The sequence below is a fragment of the Alternaria arborescens genome (assembly GCF_004154835.1).
Source record: "Alternaria arborescens strain FERA 675 chromosome Unknown contig_7, whole genome shotgun sequence".
In the NCBI taxonomy this organism is placed as follows: Eukaryota; Fungi; Ascomycota; class Dothideomycetes; order Pleosporales; family Pleosporaceae; genus Alternaria; species Alternaria arborescens.
The window spans coordinates 24720-42521 of NW_021167862.1; the positions used below are offsets into that span (position 1 = coordinate 24720).

Consider the following 17802-nt stretch of genomic DNA (forward strand, 5'->3'; position numbering starts at 1 on the left):
TACACGAAAGAAACAAACCTAGTGGATGCGATCCAACTTGAGCCTGTTCCTGGCAATCTTGTCATCAACCTGGTCCGTCTTGCCAGTGATGCGTGTGATGTGGGTATTTTGCTTGTCGACCTCCTCGCCCATTGCTCTACCAAGGTGGTTGAGGTTCTTGGCCATGCCGTGGAGTGCATCTGTTCATAGGATAGTCAGTATATGCGCGATCACGGCCAATCATAATGACAGAGAGTTCTGGTATAGGACGATGAACAGGAAAGACATACCCAAGTTGCCATCGATCTCATTCTCCATGGCATCATCTTCCTCGTCGGCCTCGAACTGGAACTTGGAGCGCGCGGCAAGCGAGCTCTTGTTGGGGCCCGCTGGGCCACCTCCCTGTTGTAGCTGGCGCTGAGCTTCGTTCGCGCGAGCTCCAGACTCCCATTTGGCGCGGTTGGTGGCTTCACGGGTGTCGCGGTCGCGCGCGTGCTGGTCCATGGCCTGTTGCATTTGCTTCTCGCGCTTGGAGTTGCCTGTGAAGGGGTTCGGGACGATGGAGAACATGCTTGCATTGATGCCTGGCGACGCTTTAGTCAAGACGGTTACTGATAACGTAGGGTAGGTACTCACGAGCCAGTTCCTTGGTTTGGCCATTAGCCCTGTCACTCTGGATGGAGGCAAGGTCGAGATTGCGTTCAGTGCTAGCGACTGGTCAGCTGTGCATGCTCATGGTCAAGTCGGGCCAGACTCACTTGTGAATACGCTCTCCTTGGGCCGCTAGGGTTCCCAGGGTTCCGCGACCAGTTTCCAAGGCCTGCTCAGCAAGACGTAGAGCATTCCTCGTACTAGCAACGTCTTGTTGCTTCATGAACTTGATCTCTTGCTTTGTGGCGTCGATGTCCTCCTCTTCTTGTTCCTCAGCCGTCAATTGACGGTCTTCGTAGGTCCCATAGCCACCAGGTGTGGATCCGTAACCACCAGGAGCTGCATCGCCATATGCGCCGCTTGGGGTGCTTCCATAGGCACCGCTCTGTCCAAGGGCGCTAGGCTGTTGGGCCGGCTGCGCTTTCTGGCGTTGGGGTGCATTGCCGAAAAGCTCGTTGCGGCCTGCTTCGGTGCTCATGGTGTCATTGGAAGCGGTCCTTCCAAGGCCTCCGTAGCCGCCAGGTCGCTGGGGTGCACCTCCGCCGTAGCGGTCGTTTCCATAGCCTGACTGTGCGCCGTAGCTTCCTCCCTGAGCACCGTATCCACCCGCATTCTGTCCGTAGCTCTGACCTGGGCCTGTCACGGCTGGCGTCTTCTCCTGTCGAAACGATGTGTCCTGACCACCAGGGGAGTAGGATGGGGGTGGCTGCGCGTACGGGTCCTTGGCTGCAGGCGCGGCATATGGATTCTGGGCTGCTGGGCTAGCTGTTCCAGCCTTGTCTTTCTTCTTGGAGAAAAGTCCCATGGTTTATGTATAGAGGGTTGAGTCTGTGGAAGGGTTTTGGCGGGAGATTCGTGTCGTGTATGCGTCGGTGTTAGGGGTCGGTGCGGTGAAAGCTGACAGGTCGGGAAGCACCAAGGGAATTGTGGGGGTGCCTTATCGATTGGCCTAGTCAAAGTTTACTGGACGTCCTTTCTGATCGTATACGCAAACTCGAAAAAGGAAGACGGAAGGGATGTACACGGCGAAGAGGCGACGTCGCAGTATATGAATGTCACAGACAGAAGAAATCGTGTTTGAGCAGTCGATGTTTTGCTGCGTCTGGTGTTTCAATCACTTCAAGCGCCCAACCTGCCGCTAGTGAGAAGGCGGAGTGAGTGGAGTACGCCACCGCGTGTGGCTGAGGCGATGCCAGGAATAGTTCACCAGCCTGGGTACATGTATGTCTACAGACTTGATCAAGCGTTCAGATAGGTTTTGTTATCGTTCCCATCCCTCAAAGTTACCGTACCCATCGTATTATCACATCTTGGGTACCACGGTCCGTAAGGCTAGCGCATCTCCGGGCCCACATGCCCACTTCAATTTGGTCCCTGCATATCACAGAAGCACGTTCAGATCTCTTGAGAAAAGCGACAAAAACTCAAACTACCAAGTTCACTTCACTATGCTGAATCTGGGTATCATTTTTCTACATCCTGTATCAACGTCGTGATATATACAAAGTGCGACAAGCGTTTCACGCCAACGAGGAGCAAGTTGTTGTCCACTGCGAAGTGCCAGTAACGCTACGTTGTCCAGATTGCGCTATCTTCTTCATGCATGACTTCACCATCAGAGGATGGCAGGTCTTCATGTTCCTCTTTCGTCCATATCTCATTTCCTGCTACCACAGGGAACGACGTCAAAACCCTGCTGATGTCCCCCCACCATACCTCGCCAAACCGCCGATACCAGTCTACTGTAACTTTCAAACCTTCGTCGAAACTGGTCTTGGGTTCCCACCCCAACGCGGTGAGCTTTGATCCATCTGTTGCATAGCGCTGATCATTGAATGGTCGATCCTCTGTGTACTCTACCCATTTGGAAACCTCAGCAGAAGAGTCGTGGGGGATCCCGAGGACATTTAGCAGCCTGCTACAAATTTCCGAATTCGAAATCTCGTCCTTTGACGCGATATTGTAGATCTGACCAACCTGGCCCTTGTGCAATATAGTGTCTAGTGCATCCACTATGTCACCTGCGTAGAGGTAGCGTCGTGTGGGTGATCCATCACCGTGCAGAAGGAGCTTCTGTTTCCGTTGTAGTAGCATGATAAACTTTGGGATGATCTCTGTATCAGTCAGCTTCGTGGGGTTTCTCTAGCTTCACAGAAGTGCCTACTCTCAGGGAACTGATGCGGCCCATACACATTGTTCGCCCGGACAGTGATCAGTGGCAGCTTGAAGCTGCTCCTGTACGCGCTGACCATCATCTCCGCTGCAGCCTTGCTCGCCGAGTAAGGATTCGTGGGCGCCAGTATGCTCGTCTCGCCTAGATCTGCAGCCCCAATTGGAACGTCGCCATACACCTCGTCTGTGGAGATGTGTATAAACCTGGTGACACCATGTTCCCTCGCTCGCTCGAGCAAGACGTGTGTGCCGTAAACATTCGTGTTTGTGAACTCGTACGAATTGCCAAAGCTGAGGTCGACGTGCGATTGTGCTGCGAAGTGGAAGATGGTTTCGATCTTGTGTTTGCGCAGTACACGCTTGACATCTGCGGGCGATGTGATGTCACCTTGTTCGAATGCGAAATTTGGTCGGTCGTCGAGAATTCGCGTGTTGTTGAGCGTGGCGCAGTAGTCTAGCTTGTCAAAGGAGACGACATTGTAGTGTGGGTATGTAAGGACCACATGCCGCACGAACCAGCAAGCTCTGCTCCTTGGTCAGTCGTGGTCTAGTTCAAGCAAAAGTCAAGAGACGCACAGCTCACAACTTCCCGTGGTCTCGTCGCGACGTACATGAAGCCGGCTCCACCTGTAACCAAAATGTTCTTCGCGTCAGGGAGAGGTTCGAAGTTAGTACTACCGATGAGTATCGGCGCCTGCTTCCAAAGCTCCTGCTTGACATGCGATCTCGGATTAAGAACTGTCGACCCTCGTCGGCCTGGTATTGTTAGCGTCTGGGTTGGACTGTGCCTTGCATCGCATGCTGCAGGTGGGGACTCACGCTTTACGCCATTGGTGCCATTGACAACATAGTGGGCAGTGTCGGGATTTTGGACATAACTCATGGTCGTGATGACTTTTGCTCTTGTCAAACGAAAGCTGTCAAAGGCTTTCTTGACATGCTCATATAAGGTCCAAACGATGTATACCACCGTGTCACGTCTGGCGCGTCACTGGCCGCCCGTGTTTACGAAGCTGAATTAGTGCTAACTTGTAACGGAGATGTACCCGCTTGATTACCTTACGTCATCTCCGAAAGCATGAAACCTCACCATCATTGCACTACGACAAACCCCAACTAGATCTCGAACCTCTCAAGCTGACAAAGTGATGCTCTTATACCGTTTCTTAGCCTTTGGCAAACGACACTGTTCGGGCTCCAGACCACATCGTACTGAATGCCATACCTTAGGTCTGTCGAACGCACAGCCCAAGCCTAGACGCGTCATCGACAATATCCTTCTTCAGCACAATTGAGGACCGAATGTTACTACAGCGGCGGTATTACACGTATCCACTATTTCACTTCCAAATTTCAATAATTTTTCGTTCGTTGTCGTCTCTTTCCGTACAAATACCGGATTGATCATTTTCCCAGGATCGCACTCTGCATGCCGCCTCTTTCGCGTATCCATGACCTTTTTCCTCTTGGTAAAATTCAAGGTTTTTGAGTTTCAAGTACAAAGCGACATGGTTCACAGCGTATCACACATGTACAAGACCTAGGTATGCACCTCGAGGATCCGATCTGCGGTCAGATGGCCAGATTGGGTTGCCCCACCATAGTGTAATGTGGGGATGACAATATACTGCTCTTCGAGGACGATTCCAGCATTCTGAATAGAACAAAAAGCCAAGCATGGACCTGTGACCTTGTATTCCATGACTATCACTGGAAGAAATCAACACTAAGCACATCACCTTGTACTACGACGATGGGGTTCAGTAGAGCAGCAGAGTGGTCATATTTAGGGACTATGGGCTTATGGGCTGTTAGTCTGTTCACCCTTGGGTGGATTGCTCTCATATTGGACTACAGTCGCATGCTGTGTTTGAGATGGCGAATGGTAACCGCCCGCTTCTGCCTATCCTTATGTCTCTAGAGAATTCAACTCATACACTGGCAGCCGCCTGGACCACTACCATGGCCAATCATTGGCAATACATTCAGCTTACCGGAGGAAAAGCCTTGGTTTCTTATCGAGCAGCTATCCAAGGACTACAACTCTCCGCTTATCACGTTCTGGATTGGGCGGTCAGTCTGCACGGAAAGGTTTTGTTGTGGAGAGTGAGTAACACATTGCAGGAGGCCCACGATTTGGATCAACGACGCGTGGGCTGCCGACGAAGTCCTCGTAAAGCGAGCCAATATCTACAACTCTCGGCCGCGAATGCTGATGTTCGCCGAGTTGATGGGTGGTCAAAACAATCTACTGCATAAATACACATACACGAGAGAGCAGCGCGAGCGGTTCCGTGACCTCCGGAAGCTTACACACCAGGGCGTTGGGATTCAGCGGGTGAGTTGAAGTTGCGGTATGGCACGCTTCCCACTGACATAATACTTAGGTACAAAATTATCGCAGCCTCCAAGATGATGAGAACAAGGTAGTGGTGAAGGATTTGCTCACCACACCGGACAAATTCGTGTCACACTTCGAGAGATACGCTACAAGCGTTGTGTCAATTATCGGCTTCGGACGTCGGATCGCGGACTGCAAAGATCCGTTAATTACTGAAGTGATTGCTCAGATGCAAAACTCTGCTCAGATGGCAGTCGTCGCCAAAGACTTCCCACGCTTGATGGAGACTTTCCCATGTAAGTATCGGAGGCTCGAATGAAATCCAGCGTTAACAGCAAAAGGGCTTGCAAAATTCCCCGACTGTATTGCTCCTTGGAAGCGTGGTACACGGCGTTTCGCCAAACCCAAGTTCGGCCGCCATGACTTCTTCTTTGCTTTAGCAGAAGAGGCAAACCAGAGTTCAGGCGAGAACTACGCGAAGTATTTGTTTCGTGAAGCACCTCAGTACAATCTTCATCCACTCGAAATCTCCAGTCTCGCCGCCAACCTGCTCGGTGCCGGAGCAGACACATCGAGTAGCACACTTGTTACGGCTGTACTAGCTATGCGCGCATTTCCTGAGACCCTCGATCATGCGTGGGATGAACTCGATCGTGTCGTGGGTCGAGCACGAAGTCCAACCTTAGATGACGACCTCCCATACCTCCGCGCTTTCACCAAGGAAGTCTTCCGCTGGCGGTCTGTTGCAATCATCGGAGGTACTGCCCACGCCCCTGTCCAAGATGACTATTGGAACGGCTATTTTATTCCGAAGGGAACCTGGATGCAAGGTAATGTCTGGGCGATACATCACAATGAGCGCGATTTCCCAGATCCTGACCGCTTCAATCCACGAAGATTCTTGGACACGGACGATAAGAGACCATTCCCTGGGGAGAAAGGATATATGACTTTTGGATGGGGAAGAAGAAGTTGTGCAGGCCAAGCATTAGCGGAGCAGGGAACAAATCTTAGTGTCGCACGATTGGTGTGGGCATACAAGGTGGAACCAGAAGTGGACGAGCATACGGGGGAAGAAGTGCCTGTTGACATCTTCAACTACTCGTAAGTTATGCGTATAGATGGACCAATCGAAGGTTGCTGATCGTTGATAGGAGTGGGTCCAACTGGAAACCCCAGCCATTCCGAGTCAAGTTTACATCGAGACACGAAGAGATCAAGCAAACCATTCTTCGGGAGGGCAAGCAAGCACTGAACGACTTGGCCAAGTATGAACGCGAGACTAAGTACACCTTCAGCACCTTTTATCAGTAGTGTTGAGCTGGGTTGCAATGATTTGATTATACTACAAGCAGTACCTATATACTAAAATGGCGACATGCGATGCGCAAGGGTCACAGCCAAATCATGCGGGATCCCCCTCAAGATCCCTAATCCGCTAGGTTGATCACTGCTTGATACGGTAAGGCGCCGAGCATCTCCATACATCTCCGCATAACACCCCTGCCAGTGCGGAGTAGACATGGACTTCTCCTCATTGCCCCACGACGCCAGCTCATATAGCTTGCAGAACCTACTAGGACGGCCTGGCCTGGTCATATCCTGCCGCCTAAGGCTACAGATATTTCTTCTTATCAATAGGTAGCTATCACTTACTGTATGAACTACAATGGCAAAACTCCAGGAGACAACCTTGTGGGCTAATCGAAAATGCTTGATCATATGCTCGGCTGTCGCGATAGCCAGTATGCAGTATGGAATCGATACTGCTGCAGTCGGTGGCCTTCAAGCTATGCCTGGATTCTTGATGGTGTTTGGATACGAGGAACCGGCGAGCCCACTGGGCTATGGCATCGACGCAGGTATAATCAATCTGCTACATGGACCTGACTGACGCGCTGAGCAGTCGACGGTACAGCAACTCATGACCTCTTTGTTAAACCTCGGGTCGTGCTTATCTGCCATCGCCGCCGGTGTCTTTGGTACATACTTCGGTCGGAAGAAAGCACTATGGCTTGCATGTATAATATGTTTAGGAGCTGTATCGCTACAAATTGGGTCGACGTCTAAGACAGGCCTTTACGTCGGTCGTCTGTTTTTAGGCTTTTCCAATGGCTTCTTCGTCGTATTTTCGACAGTTTATTGTAGCGAAGCGGCGCCTGCGCATCTGAGGGAGCATGTCTCTTGTATTCACCGTCTTGCGCTGAATCACTGACAATAAGCAGAATCATGGTCGGTCTATTCTCGTTCTACGTGAACCTCGGAAGCATTATCGGCTCGGTGATCGACAACTACACTTCACGCTATCTTTCCAAACTCTCGTATCAGATCCCTCTCGCCTGCATGTTCATTGTTCCAGTCCTGCTCGGCACAGCACTTTTCTTCGTCCCCGAGAGCCCTCGATGGCTTTTGCACCACGACCAGCACGACGCAGCGCGCAAATCCTTGGAGCGCCTTCGTTTCGACCATGGGGACGAGTTAGAACTAGAATGGGCCGAGATGATCCGTGGCGTAGCTGAAGAGCGTAGACTGAGCCAGAGTTCGGGATTCCTGGATCTCTTCCGTGGAAATGATTTAAGACGTACATTGCTTTGTTGGGGTACGATCGCAAGCCAGTCAGCCAGTGGGGTTTGGTTCTTCATTGGGTACCAAACGTACTTCTTTACCATCGCTGGTATCACAAAAGCGTTCGAATACAGCATCATGAACTCTTGTATTGGGTTTATTGGTGTACATCTAGGTCTCTTCTCCATGAACAAACTGTTCGGCAGGAGAACAATCATGATCACCGGAGCCATAATGTGCGGTTTATGTGAGCTCGCTTGTGGGATTGCGAGTAGTGCGAAGCCAAATTCAAAGGAAACCGGGAATGTGTTGGTAGCTTTTACGGCGCTGTTCATGTTTTGTTATAATGCTGGAGTGGGTGTTGCCACAAGTCCTCTAGCAACCGAGCTTGTTAGTTCGCGACTGCGCGCTTGGACTGTCGGAAGTGCGAACGCATTGGGGTACTTTCTTGCTTGGCTGGTTGGCTTCTGCTCACCCTACTTCATCAACCCCCAAGATCTTGACTGGGTCAGTACAACCACTCCTTATGAAATATAGTGTCAGTGTTAACGTGTTTGCAGGGCCCGCAGTATACCTATATCTGGGCAGCTTCGAACTTTCTATGCGTGATATGGTTCTACTTCTTTCTCCCTGAGACGAAAACGCGATCGTTGGAAGAGCTCGATGAGATCTTTGAAGCGGGCGTCACAGCACGGAAATTCAAACAATATGAGTGCAGGATTAAACAGGATGCTAAGCAAGATGTTTATGGACAAGAAAAGTCTGAGGTGGTAAATCAAGCGGTATGAAGCACCGCCTCAGTAGCCCGAACGAAGGTGACTGTTACGTTGTGCGCATCACATAGGGGGACCTCACTTCGAGATGATGTGGTGGTAGACACATGGATCTAATATGGCTTGCCAGTATCCTCCATATAGAATATTGATTACAGGACAGCAAGAATGCTTAGTGTTGCAGCTAGAGCTAAGACCACTATACGAAGCTGATACTCTCCCAAGTTGCCTGCGGCCGTGCCTTGTTCGGTTAGCGCCTTGATGGAGTATTTCAGGGAGCAGAGTGAACAGGCACACACCTTCTTCAGGAGTTTCGGTCGTTTCAGCTCCACCTCCTGACCCAGTTGTGGAAGCCGACACTTCTTCGGTGGACTGGGACATTCCCTCGGAAGTAGATGTTGTCGACGTTACCCCAGTACCCGTTGAGGATATAGTTACTGTCGCGTCTTCCCCTACGATTTGACAAGGTCCACTAAGAAAAGGGTATGATGGATCGGTCATGTCGTTGATACAGTCGAAGAAGTCTCCCCCGTCATTAACCTCGCACCATTGAGTGCAATTGTCTTGGAGGCGCACCTCGGCGCCGCTGTCACAGCAGGATGTGATGTTGACCTCGCTGGGAGGGACGTTGACTTGGCAAATTTGACCTACAAGTCCCGTCACATTGATCCCGTTAGGCGCAATGTTTGGTGAGCAAGCAGTAGGAGTGGGCTGAGTTCCGCCAGATGTGATAGAACTGAGAGAAGCAGACATGATTGTGGCGGCCTTCTTGAGAGTAAGAGCTTAGAATGAGAGAATAGGTTTTGATGAAGGGAGCATATACTCACGTTCCGCCCAATTCATGCTACTGCCTAAGTATAGCAGCGCTGCGGCATTGCGACGTCATTCTGCTGACTGTGAGCCGTCGGACCCGGATGTTATGAAACCGAAGTCATAAGAGGATTTAGTGAATGTAACATTCGCCTTTGTTGTCTCAGTACATCGCAATGCTTTTAGGTTGCCCAGACGCATGCCAAGGGCGGGGACGGCACGCGCGGCACTTCAGTCCCGCCTCCAGGTGAACATCTTCGCTTCCAATTATCCAGCATCCTTGACATCACGTTACGCCCCGTGGTAGGAACCTATGAACGATATTGACACTTCGAAATCAATTGAATGCAAACCCGTCAGGGCTCCACGTATTGAACGGACAGTTACAGCCGGAGTGTTGTGGAAAAGTGCGTGACCACTATAATACTCAGCACTGGGCTAACTAGACGCGTCGTCCGCATTCGACCTCCATGGTGAGTTGCTCTTATTTGAGTTCTTCGTGTGGAGGTTTCAATCAAGGGGAAGCTTATTGATGCTCTCCGCAAAACATCTACAAGATGTTGCCATTAGAAGTTAGCGGGACCTAAGATGCGCGGTCGAGGTTTGCCTTGAGAGCCCCATCGGCGTGTACAATTGGCAAGTGCTTACAATGCCTGAAAGACTCTTTCGTTCATGGATGAGGAGTATACCACCCAGCATAGCCTCCTTCACGGGTAACGGATGTTCTAACATTTCCCCAAGGAAGTATATTCTCGATCGTGCTGCCAAAAACAGAAGGAGATGTAGAATATCTATGTCATCGCGCGTGAGAGCGGCAAACAACCAACACCATCTGCCTCTTGGTACCAGTAGATGAGTACAAATCTGCGCCGAGGAACGGCTCAATGTAACGCTCAGCGCTCCCTCGAAGACCGTCAGCATAAACGCCCTCTTGATGCAAGCTGAATACGAATATCACCAAACGAGAGAGAACCAGAGGGTCCCAAACGCCTATAAGAACAGTTATCATTCGGTAGGAAAGGTATTCTCGACACCCATTGTCTTCTCAATATCATCTCGAGAGCAGTCAGTTTCCGAGTTTCTTGTTTAAAACATCTTCTTCTATCACCATCAACATGTTTCGGCCTCTTAGAGCCATGCTTTGGATCGGCGCTGTCTCCGGTATGCCCACCAGTCCGAATCTACTCTCAGCACGTCGGGACGAGACAGCCTTGTGGACATGCAGGGAAAATACCTGCACTGACTGTCCTTTTTACTTCAGCGCTGGAACTGTGAGCGACCTCAGGCCCTCGTTGGCACGAAGCGACTGACCGAGCACTAGGGATGGCCAGATTGTCCATACTACACTGGTGACCAACTCACGGAGAGCGGCTTCCCACCCCAAGAGAATGGTCAAATCCGAATCTATATCGATGTCCCTCCGCAGGAGGACGATTGTAGAACTCTTATTCGCACGCCCGTCAGACCAAACGACGTCAATTGTGGCGGCAACATCATCATCGCTGAGGGGGCAACATGTGCTGTGATCACCATCGATAATACCTTCATTGCATCTCGGTGCTGTGGCCTTGAAGAATGCACAGACGCTGGCGCACCAGGCAAGCGTGATACGAGCAGAGTCAGCGCCAGTTCCTCTGGCATCCTTATGCTTCATGATCTCGGTGGTAATGTTATTGAGCCGAAGACGGCTGCACTCTTGCAGCATGCAGATGATGAGCCGTCTCTTCCCGTCCAGGTCCGCAGCGCCGAAACACAACCTACTAAGTTTCTTACGAAACGGGACTGCGACGGCTTTCAAGCCACCAGAGGGCCGTTTCAGAGCGGTGGAACAAACTACGTCATCTCTGATGTAGTCACTTGTACGCCGACGGAATCATGCCAGGCAACTCTAGGCGAGGAAGTGACTGAAGAGACGACCTTTAGCACTGAAGTCTCTGTCAGCGATCCTTTGGGTATCGTTTCCGCTAGTGTTGGTTTTGAGTTCTCAGAATCTGTGACTCAGAGCTTTGAGGGTTCGTATACGTTTGGACCAGGCGAGAGAGGCTATGTTGTCTTCATTCCATGGATCACGTAAGTTTCTCTACCGCATAGAATGCTGTACGCACGTCGCTAATATGATCACGAAGGTGTGTCGAGGGGTATTTCACAGGCGACTGTAGCGATGAGAGTGTTCAGACAACCATTTGTGGCGGTGAGAGTTCTGGCGGTGCTATCAAAGGTGAACAGCGTCCTGTCATCATCCGCGGCTGAGTGTTTCGGAACGTTAGGTAGATAGAGATGGAAAGGATATAAGGACACTCTTTTGAACGTCTTGTAGTTACCAAAACATGTCAATCAAACGACGTGACCACACTTTCTCCCTTTCCGTACTAATACCGCATACTTGCAATTGAGTCTGGATGGTGTGTTGAAGGGAGGATGAGAGAGCACCGCTGTGCTGGCCGGTGCGTAAATGCGGTGGTAATGTGGGTCTACTTCTGCAGTTAACAAGATCTATATCGATTCCAATGTTTAGCACTGGGTTGTTACCTATGACATGGAACAATCTATCTTGTGTCGCTCGGATGATATCCACGGCTTCTTGACAAGTGGTCGAATCACCAACTTTATAGATGTTGTTTGTCCTTCTTCTTCCACATACGACCATAGGACACTGAAAATTAGTTTACCCTCGCGATCTGTCAAAACTCGTGGTGCCGTGTTGAGGTCGATTAACTGAGTTTCGTCCTCGGTTACCCGTTTCAGGAATCGCGTACCCTAACACCGCCACACCAAAATAACACTCGCGTCCGCAAAATCCTTCGGCCAAGAAAGTATTCGTGAAAAAGCTTAACGCATAGGCCTATAGAGTAATCTGGTAAGTTTCCTTGTAATAAGTGCTTATATATAACTCTACAGCCTCCATCTTGTGTAGCCTGTTTTGGTGATGCGCGTGCCTTGACTGACGGCGTGCATGGTGTGCGCGCATACGGTAACCGTACGACAGCTTACGCTGTCTACACTAAACGTAATTTAGGTAACTACACTATAAAACAGGAGGGACGGATAGGAGCTTATCCGTGCCATTCTGATTATAGTTAACACTCCCGGTTACTTAAGTAGAGTACGCACTGCAGATAGGCGCATGAATCCCGACGGAGGCGGGATGTGCTGGTTCGATGACCGCGACATTTGCATCATAGGTGTAAACCGTAAGGTTTGTCATGGGCACAAGAAATTTGGGGAGAAGGAAGACAGTGTTGCATGGTACGAGCCGTAGCATCAGCGACGGCTCGCTATCGCCGGCGTGGACAACCCGAGAATGCTGCTGATGAGCGACGCTCAGGAAGCCACGGGACCATGGAACGGCTCGAAAGTTACATGGATGTTTGCTAGTCCAAGTCAGGAAATGCTTCCAAGACTAGATAAAACCCGATTGTTTTGGTCTTTTCCCATCAGCATCAGTACTTGTTCAAAATTCCAAGCATGCACCTACGCTATGCAAAGCCCTCAGATGAACCGGTCATCGTCGACATCTGCGCTCGTGCGTTCCTGGAAGAAGACCTCTTTGGTCGAGTAATTCACCCCTACCGAGCACAGTATCCTAATGACGTACAAATCTTTTGGCACGATTGGGTGCGCAATGATAGGGCCAATCCACGAAACAAGATCATCGTTGCCGTCACGACCGCCGAGGGTAGTGAGCATGAGAAGATTATCGGCGCAGCAATCTGGCAACGCCAAGGCGACGACCCAGGCGCGCAAAAGATTATCACAGAATGGACTGATCCCGGTACCTTTCCCGCCTTGCTTTCAACCCAGAGGATGTGAAAGATCCAACTTGCATCGGCTCGAATGCCGCTTACCCTGCCGGGCGGCGTGCTAGCCTCCCCGAGGGCTTTGGCCGGCCCGTCCCCTGTACCACCAATTTGTATCCACCCATCACGTCCTCTGAGTGGTTTCGTCTTGCAGCTGGCTTCTCAAATCTTTCCCGTGCTATTGAGCCAGGTGCATTTGCGCCATCTTTCCCATCCTTCTTAGTGTCATGGAAGCAATTTCCGGACTTCTCAGTTGTCATATCGCTTGGTCGAAGCTCAACATTCGCAATCATTCCTTTCAACTCGCACACTCATTCCTGTCAACTTACAGTCTTCATATTCGTTTTTCTATTATGTCAGACCTAAAGAATGAAGCTGCTGCCGTAACCCAGCCTCTTGACAGCGAGTTACAACAGGATGGTATAGTTTCAGAAAAGAAAGGGACCGCTGGCGACCAAAAGGACATGTATCGTATGGGAAAGCAGCAGGAGCTGCGACGAAACTTTCGTTTTGTGTCGATCTTTGGATACAGCATGGTTTTAATGGCGACGTGGGAAACCATACTGACGTGAGTACGTATGAGCATTTGATCTGCGCTGTCTGACATCCAGCAGAACTCTGATCATCCCATTAACGAATGGTGGCACCGGTGGCGCTATCGTCATGTTCCTCGTCACAGCGGTGGGCATGGGCTTTGTCATCGTCTCGATGGCTGAGATGGCTTCAATGTGCGTGGCGGCCCGTTGCTGGGGTTCCTTCGAGACGAGACAATTGCTAAATAGAACGAAGGGCTCCTACTTCCGGAGGACAGTATCATTGGGTGTCTGAGTTTGCGCCGAAGAAACACCAGAAGTTCTTAAGTTATCTTGTGTTCGTTGCCCTGAGCACATCCACGAGCCTTATTGCTGATCACATAGTAGCGGCTGGTTGTGCGTGCTAGGTTGGCAGACCGGAATTGCATCTATCGCCTTCCTTGCTGGCGGTCAGGTCCAAGGACTTGTCATCCTCAACAACCCAAACTACGTCCCCGAACGATGGCACGGTACCCTCCTGGTTATTGCCGTAGCAACGTTCTCGATCCTGTTCAACACGCTGTTAGCTCGTAAGCTACCACTAGTCGAAGGCATTGTCCTAGTCCTGCACATCTTTGGATTTTTTGCCATCTTCATCACAATGTGGGTTCTGGGGCCGCGTAGTCCATCCAAACAGGTTTTCGGTGGATTTCAAGATAACGCGGGATGGGGCAGCATAGGTCTGTCTGTGCTGGTGGGACAGTTCTCGCCTATCTTCTCTCTCTTAGGTGCGGATGCTGCGACCCATATGTCTGAAGAACTAAAGGACGCCTCACACACACTTCCCCGCGCCATGATCTGGACAGCGGTAGTTAACAGCAGCTTGGGTTTCCTCATGCTGGTAACCTTCTGTTTCTGCCTCGGCGACGTGGAAAGCGCCATCCTATCGCCGACAGGGCAGCCCCACATTCAGATCATGTACAACGCTACGCAGTCCATCCCAGGGGCTACAGCTCTAGCATCAATTACGACTATCATGGCAGTGTTTGGATGTGTCAACAATGTGGCAACATGCTCGCGCCAGCTCTTCGCCTTTGCTCGCGACCACGGCGTCCCTTTTAGTGCCTTTCTGTCCCGAGTTCGACCAGGCTGGGACATCCCTCTCAACAGCGTTCTTGTGTCTTTTAGTATTGCCGTTGGACTCTCTCTTATCAATATTGGCAGCACTGTAGCGTTCAACTCCGTTGCGTCGCTAGGCACATGTGCTCTCCTCTCGTCCTACATCGTCAGCATCTCATGCATGTTTATCAAGAGGTGGAACAAAGAACCTCTCCTTCCCTGCAAGTTCTCGCTCGGTCGCGCTGGTATCTGGGTCAATGGTGTGTCCGTCATCTACTTATGTGTAGCGTTGGTATTCGCCTTCTTCCCTACATTTCCGCACCCAACACCTGACCTAATGAACTGGAATATTCTGATATACGGCGTTGTTGTGGTTTTTTCGCTGGTCTACTTCTTTCTCAAGGGGCGCAAGGTGTATGTTGGGCCTGTAGAGTATCTTAACAAAGATCTTTGAGCGGGAGTTGAGATTACAGGACTAAAGAGCAACAACAGAGCTTAACAGAAATGTACTAGTATTGTTTCAGGTAACATTTCTTCCATGTGCGGCGTATCTATCAAGTCGCGATTGATGTCTCAATACTCTCTAGTTGACTGACCAAAACTGTGGTAGTCAAAAACCAGGCAACAGATATTCCGCTCTTGCACAATACAGTAACCGTGCGTTCGATGATCATGGTCGCTCGTTGAGCACCCCAACAACAACAATATACTCAAAAAGATGAGGTTCTAGAGCCACCACAAATCGTAATAAGATTGCGCAAAGCTAGGATTATACTATATACAGGCCTACGAAAGTTTTGGCTTATTCAGATAATCTTTTAGAGGGCGTTATCGGTCGTTGTCGTCGACTACGCGGTAGAGCAGCTGGTGCACGCCTTGCGGCTCCCACCACAGCTGGAGCAACACCACCACGCTTTTGACGCTTTGTAGCTGGCTTATGAGGTTTTGAAGCTTTGCGCTTACCCGATTGGGGCAATTTTATAGCTTTGGCAGCGTCGCGGAGGCTTCTACGATAGTCTCTTTCGGCTTTCTCTGCAGCCTTCCGCTTTCTGGTCTCCTCCCAACCCTTCTCCCGCTCAACACGGGCTGCTTCTTTGAGTTGAAGCTCACAATCGCGTGCTGCCTTCTTGATCTCGGCTTGCTCGGCTTTTTGAAGCTTTTCAAGCTCGGCTTGTTGTTGTTGTGATGCCCGACGATCGCGAGCTCGTTGTACACTCCTGGGCGACCACAGTTTGGCTCCCCCATGGTAAACCTCGTCCTCATCAAGCTGGAGGGTGAAGGACTGCTTTGGTCGCCTCTCCTTGATGGCTAGGGACTGCCTGAGGCCCCTGACCTCTTCACGGAGGATACTGTTTTGAGCTGAGATGTGGCACAAGCTTCGTTGAAGCTTCTTGACGTCCTTACTGCTCTGATCCTTCACCTCACGGCGTACAATTGACTTGAGCTTGAGCCAATCCTCTCCGGAGAGGACTGACTGGCTGCTGTCAGAATCTGAAGCCTCCTTGGCAAACTTCTTGAGTATAACGTCTGGGTTGGCTGGCTGTATACCGGTGGCTTCAAAAGACCTCTTGATGAGTGGAGGCTTGAATACAGAGCTCCAGGACCTCCAGAAGAGCGGGAAGAAGTCTCCTTTGGTCAAATTGAGTAACCCCTGGCTGTCCTGGAGGTATCCCATCAACTGAGTTGAGTAAGCTGTTGCCAGGGGTTTGAACATCACAACATCAAGTGGTTGAAGCGTATGGGTAGCGTGAGGAGGCAGTACAAACAAGAGAATCTTGTTGTCGTTACAATACTCAATAAAATCCATGGTTACATAGGATCCGTGGCCGTCAAGGAGTAGTAATCGATACCCAGTTGAAGCATGCCGTCTAGTTTCTCGGTCAAACACCTGTTTGGGCCAAGCTAACCCAATATCGTTGTTGCTCCAGCCAGAGGGTGATGACGTAGTAAATACTGAGTGTTCTCCTGCTTGTATAGCTTCAACCCAGCTCGATTGAACAGCTCCGTTGGCTCCCTGGAAGATGAGAGTTGGACTCAAAGCTTTGCCATCCGAACAAATACAAGCTATCACCGTTATCCACTCGCTTGAGCCATCTTCAAGTGCTTGCCTTGCCCCTTTTTGCTCGTAGAGTCTTCTGCTGAATATACGTTTTGTATTGCCAACCCGGCCAAGTTGAAATCCCTTTTCGTCCATATTGAATATATGGGTGGGTTGTATATTGTACTCCTCTATCTTTTCATGTAGAAGCTTGAAATACAAGTTGTACTTGGCCCCTGAATCAGCTTTGGTACGCTCCTTGGCCATGGCTTTGCCCGAGCGAGAGATGAGATGGTTGGGATGCCGGCGGAGGAACCGGGAAACCCAGCTTTCGGAGACCGGCTTGCCAGCCAACTGACTGGCAAACTGTTGTATCATTGTTCTTGTAGGTGGCAAACGTCGTTCGGTAAGCGTTTCGATATATCGTACGAGCTCGGCTTCGTGTTGTGGGTGGAGGGAGGACTTGCGCAAGCCATAGGTCTCGGTTTCGCCCTTGTGTCGTCTCATCAGCGTCATTCGTCCTACACCATACTTCTTCGCAATTGCTTGGTACGAAAATTCATCTCCTGGTTCACGCGATTCGATTTCTTCAATCGCTTCTTGAATCGGGTCCATATTGGTTGAGTTATGACGCGTTGAAGTTTTGTTGTTGTGGTGGTAGGGGTGCTCAACCAGTGACCATGATCATCGAACGCACGGTTACTGTAACATCACCTCAGTGACGATGCAAGGGGTCTGCATGATTATGATTTGCCTAATCCCTCCCAGAATTCAACAATCCTTCGCGCGTAACACGTTAGTTCTTTGTGATCATCAACGCCCCCTGCCCGTAAGCGAGAAATGCCCCTCAGCGAGGTGAATCTAATCTCGACCTAAACCAGTCTCCACCACATTCACTTATGAACTAGCAGCGTATGCACTCTTGTTCTTTAGATCTTTCTCTATCGCCCTGCATCTTGTAATAATTAAAGTAGGGTAGTTGTGGTCGCAACAATAGCTATGTTGCGTGCTGCGCTGTGAAGATCGTCCGAAGATGATCTAGGGT

At 50.4% G+C, this 17802-nt stretch overlaps 9 protein-coding genes across 9 annotated transcripts; 5 read left to right on the forward strand and 4 right to left on the reverse strand.

The window, feature by feature from the left end:
- Positions 1 to 18: 18 nt before the first annotated feature.
- Positions 19 to 1435, reverse strand: AA0111_g3722 (hypothetical protein; the record flags this gene model as incomplete). Its single annotated transcript, XM_028649640.1, has 4 exons — positions 19 to 179; positions 270 to 563; positions 616 to 686; positions 738 to 1435. The coding sequence occupies 4 exons, from the start codon at positions 1433 to 1435 to the stop codon at positions 19 to 21; spliced, it is 1224 nt and encodes a 407-aa protein (XP_028508542.1).
- Positions 1436 to 2199: 764 nt separating this feature from the next.
- On the reverse strand, positions 2200 to 3685 carry AA0111_g3723 (Trifunctional UDP-glucose 4,6-dehydratase/UDP-4-keto-6-deoxy-D-glucose 3,5-epimerase/UDP-4-keto-L-rhamnose-reductase; the record flags this gene model as incomplete). Its single annotated transcript, XM_028649641.1, has 4 exons — positions 2200 to 2744; positions 2795 to 3327; positions 3414 to 3558; positions 3622 to 3685. 4 exons carry the CDS (start codon positions 3683 to 3685, stop codon positions 2200 to 2202), a joined length of 1287 nt encoding a protein of 428 aa, XP_028508543.1.
- A 1326-nt stretch (positions 3686 to 5011) lies between these two features.
- On the forward strand, positions 5012 to 6457 carry AA0111_g3724 (hypothetical protein; the record flags this gene model as incomplete). Its single annotated transcript, XM_028649642.1, has 4 exons — positions 5012 to 5140; positions 5190 to 5439; positions 5485 to 6247; positions 6298 to 6457. The coding sequence occupies 4 exons, from the start codon at positions 5012 to 5014 to the stop codon at positions 6455 to 6457; spliced, it is 1302 nt and encodes a 433-aa protein (XP_028508549.1).
- Positions 6458 to 7372: 915 nt separating this feature from the next.
- Positions 7373 to 8245, forward strand: AA0111_g3725 (hypothetical protein; the record flags this gene model as incomplete). The annotated part of the gene is made up of 1 exon (XM_028649643.1): positions 7373 to 8245. One exon carries the CDS (start codon positions 7373 to 7375, stop codon positions 8243 to 8245), a length of 873 nt encoding a protein of 290 aa, XP_028508550.1.
- A 388-nt stretch (positions 8246 to 8633) lies between these two features.
- Positions 8634 to 9234, reverse strand: AA0111_g3726 (hypothetical protein; the record flags this gene model as incomplete). The annotated part of the gene is made up of 2 exons (XM_028649644.1): positions 8634 to 8722; positions 8781 to 9234. The coding sequence occupies 2 exons, from the start codon at positions 9232 to 9234 to the stop codon at positions 8634 to 8636; spliced, it is 543 nt and encodes a 180-aa protein (XP_028508408.1).
- Positions 9235 to 10427: 1193 nt separating this feature from the next.
- On the forward strand, positions 10428 to 11541 carry AA0111_g3727 (hypothetical protein; the record flags this gene model as incomplete). Its single annotated transcript, XM_028649645.1, has 3 exons — positions 10428 to 10562; positions 10613 to 11361; positions 11418 to 11541. The coding sequence occupies 3 exons, from the start codon at positions 10428 to 10430 to the stop codon at positions 11539 to 11541; spliced, it is 1008 nt and encodes a 335-aa protein (XP_028508548.1).
- Positions 11542 to 12756: 1215 nt separating this feature from the next.
- Positions 12757 to 13101, forward strand: AA0111_g3728 (hypothetical protein; the record flags this gene model as incomplete). Its single annotated transcript, XM_028649646.1, has 1 exon — positions 12757 to 13101. The coding sequence occupies one exon, from the start codon at positions 12757 to 12759 to the stop codon at positions 13099 to 13101; it is 345 nt and encodes a 114-aa protein (XP_028508635.1).
- A 340-nt stretch (positions 13102 to 13441) lies between these two features.
- On the forward strand, positions 13442 to 15173 carry AA0111_g3729 (hypothetical protein; the record flags this gene model as incomplete). Its single annotated transcript, XM_028649647.1, has 4 exons — positions 13442 to 13656; positions 13703 to 13816; positions 13878 to 13958; positions 14009 to 15173. The coding sequence occupies 4 exons, from the start codon at positions 13442 to 13444 to the stop codon at positions 15171 to 15173; spliced, it is 1575 nt and encodes a 524-aa protein (XP_028508407.1).
- A 348-nt stretch (positions 15174 to 15521) lies between these two features.
- Positions 15522 to 17372, reverse strand: AA0111_g3730 (hypothetical protein; the record flags this gene model as incomplete). The annotated part of the gene is made up of 1 exon (XM_028649649.1): positions 15522 to 17372. The coding sequence occupies one exon, from the start codon at positions 17370 to 17372 to the stop codon at positions 15522 to 15524; it is 1851 nt and encodes a 616-aa protein (XP_028508365.1).
- Between the last annotated feature and the right edge of the window lie 430 nt (positions 17373 to 17802).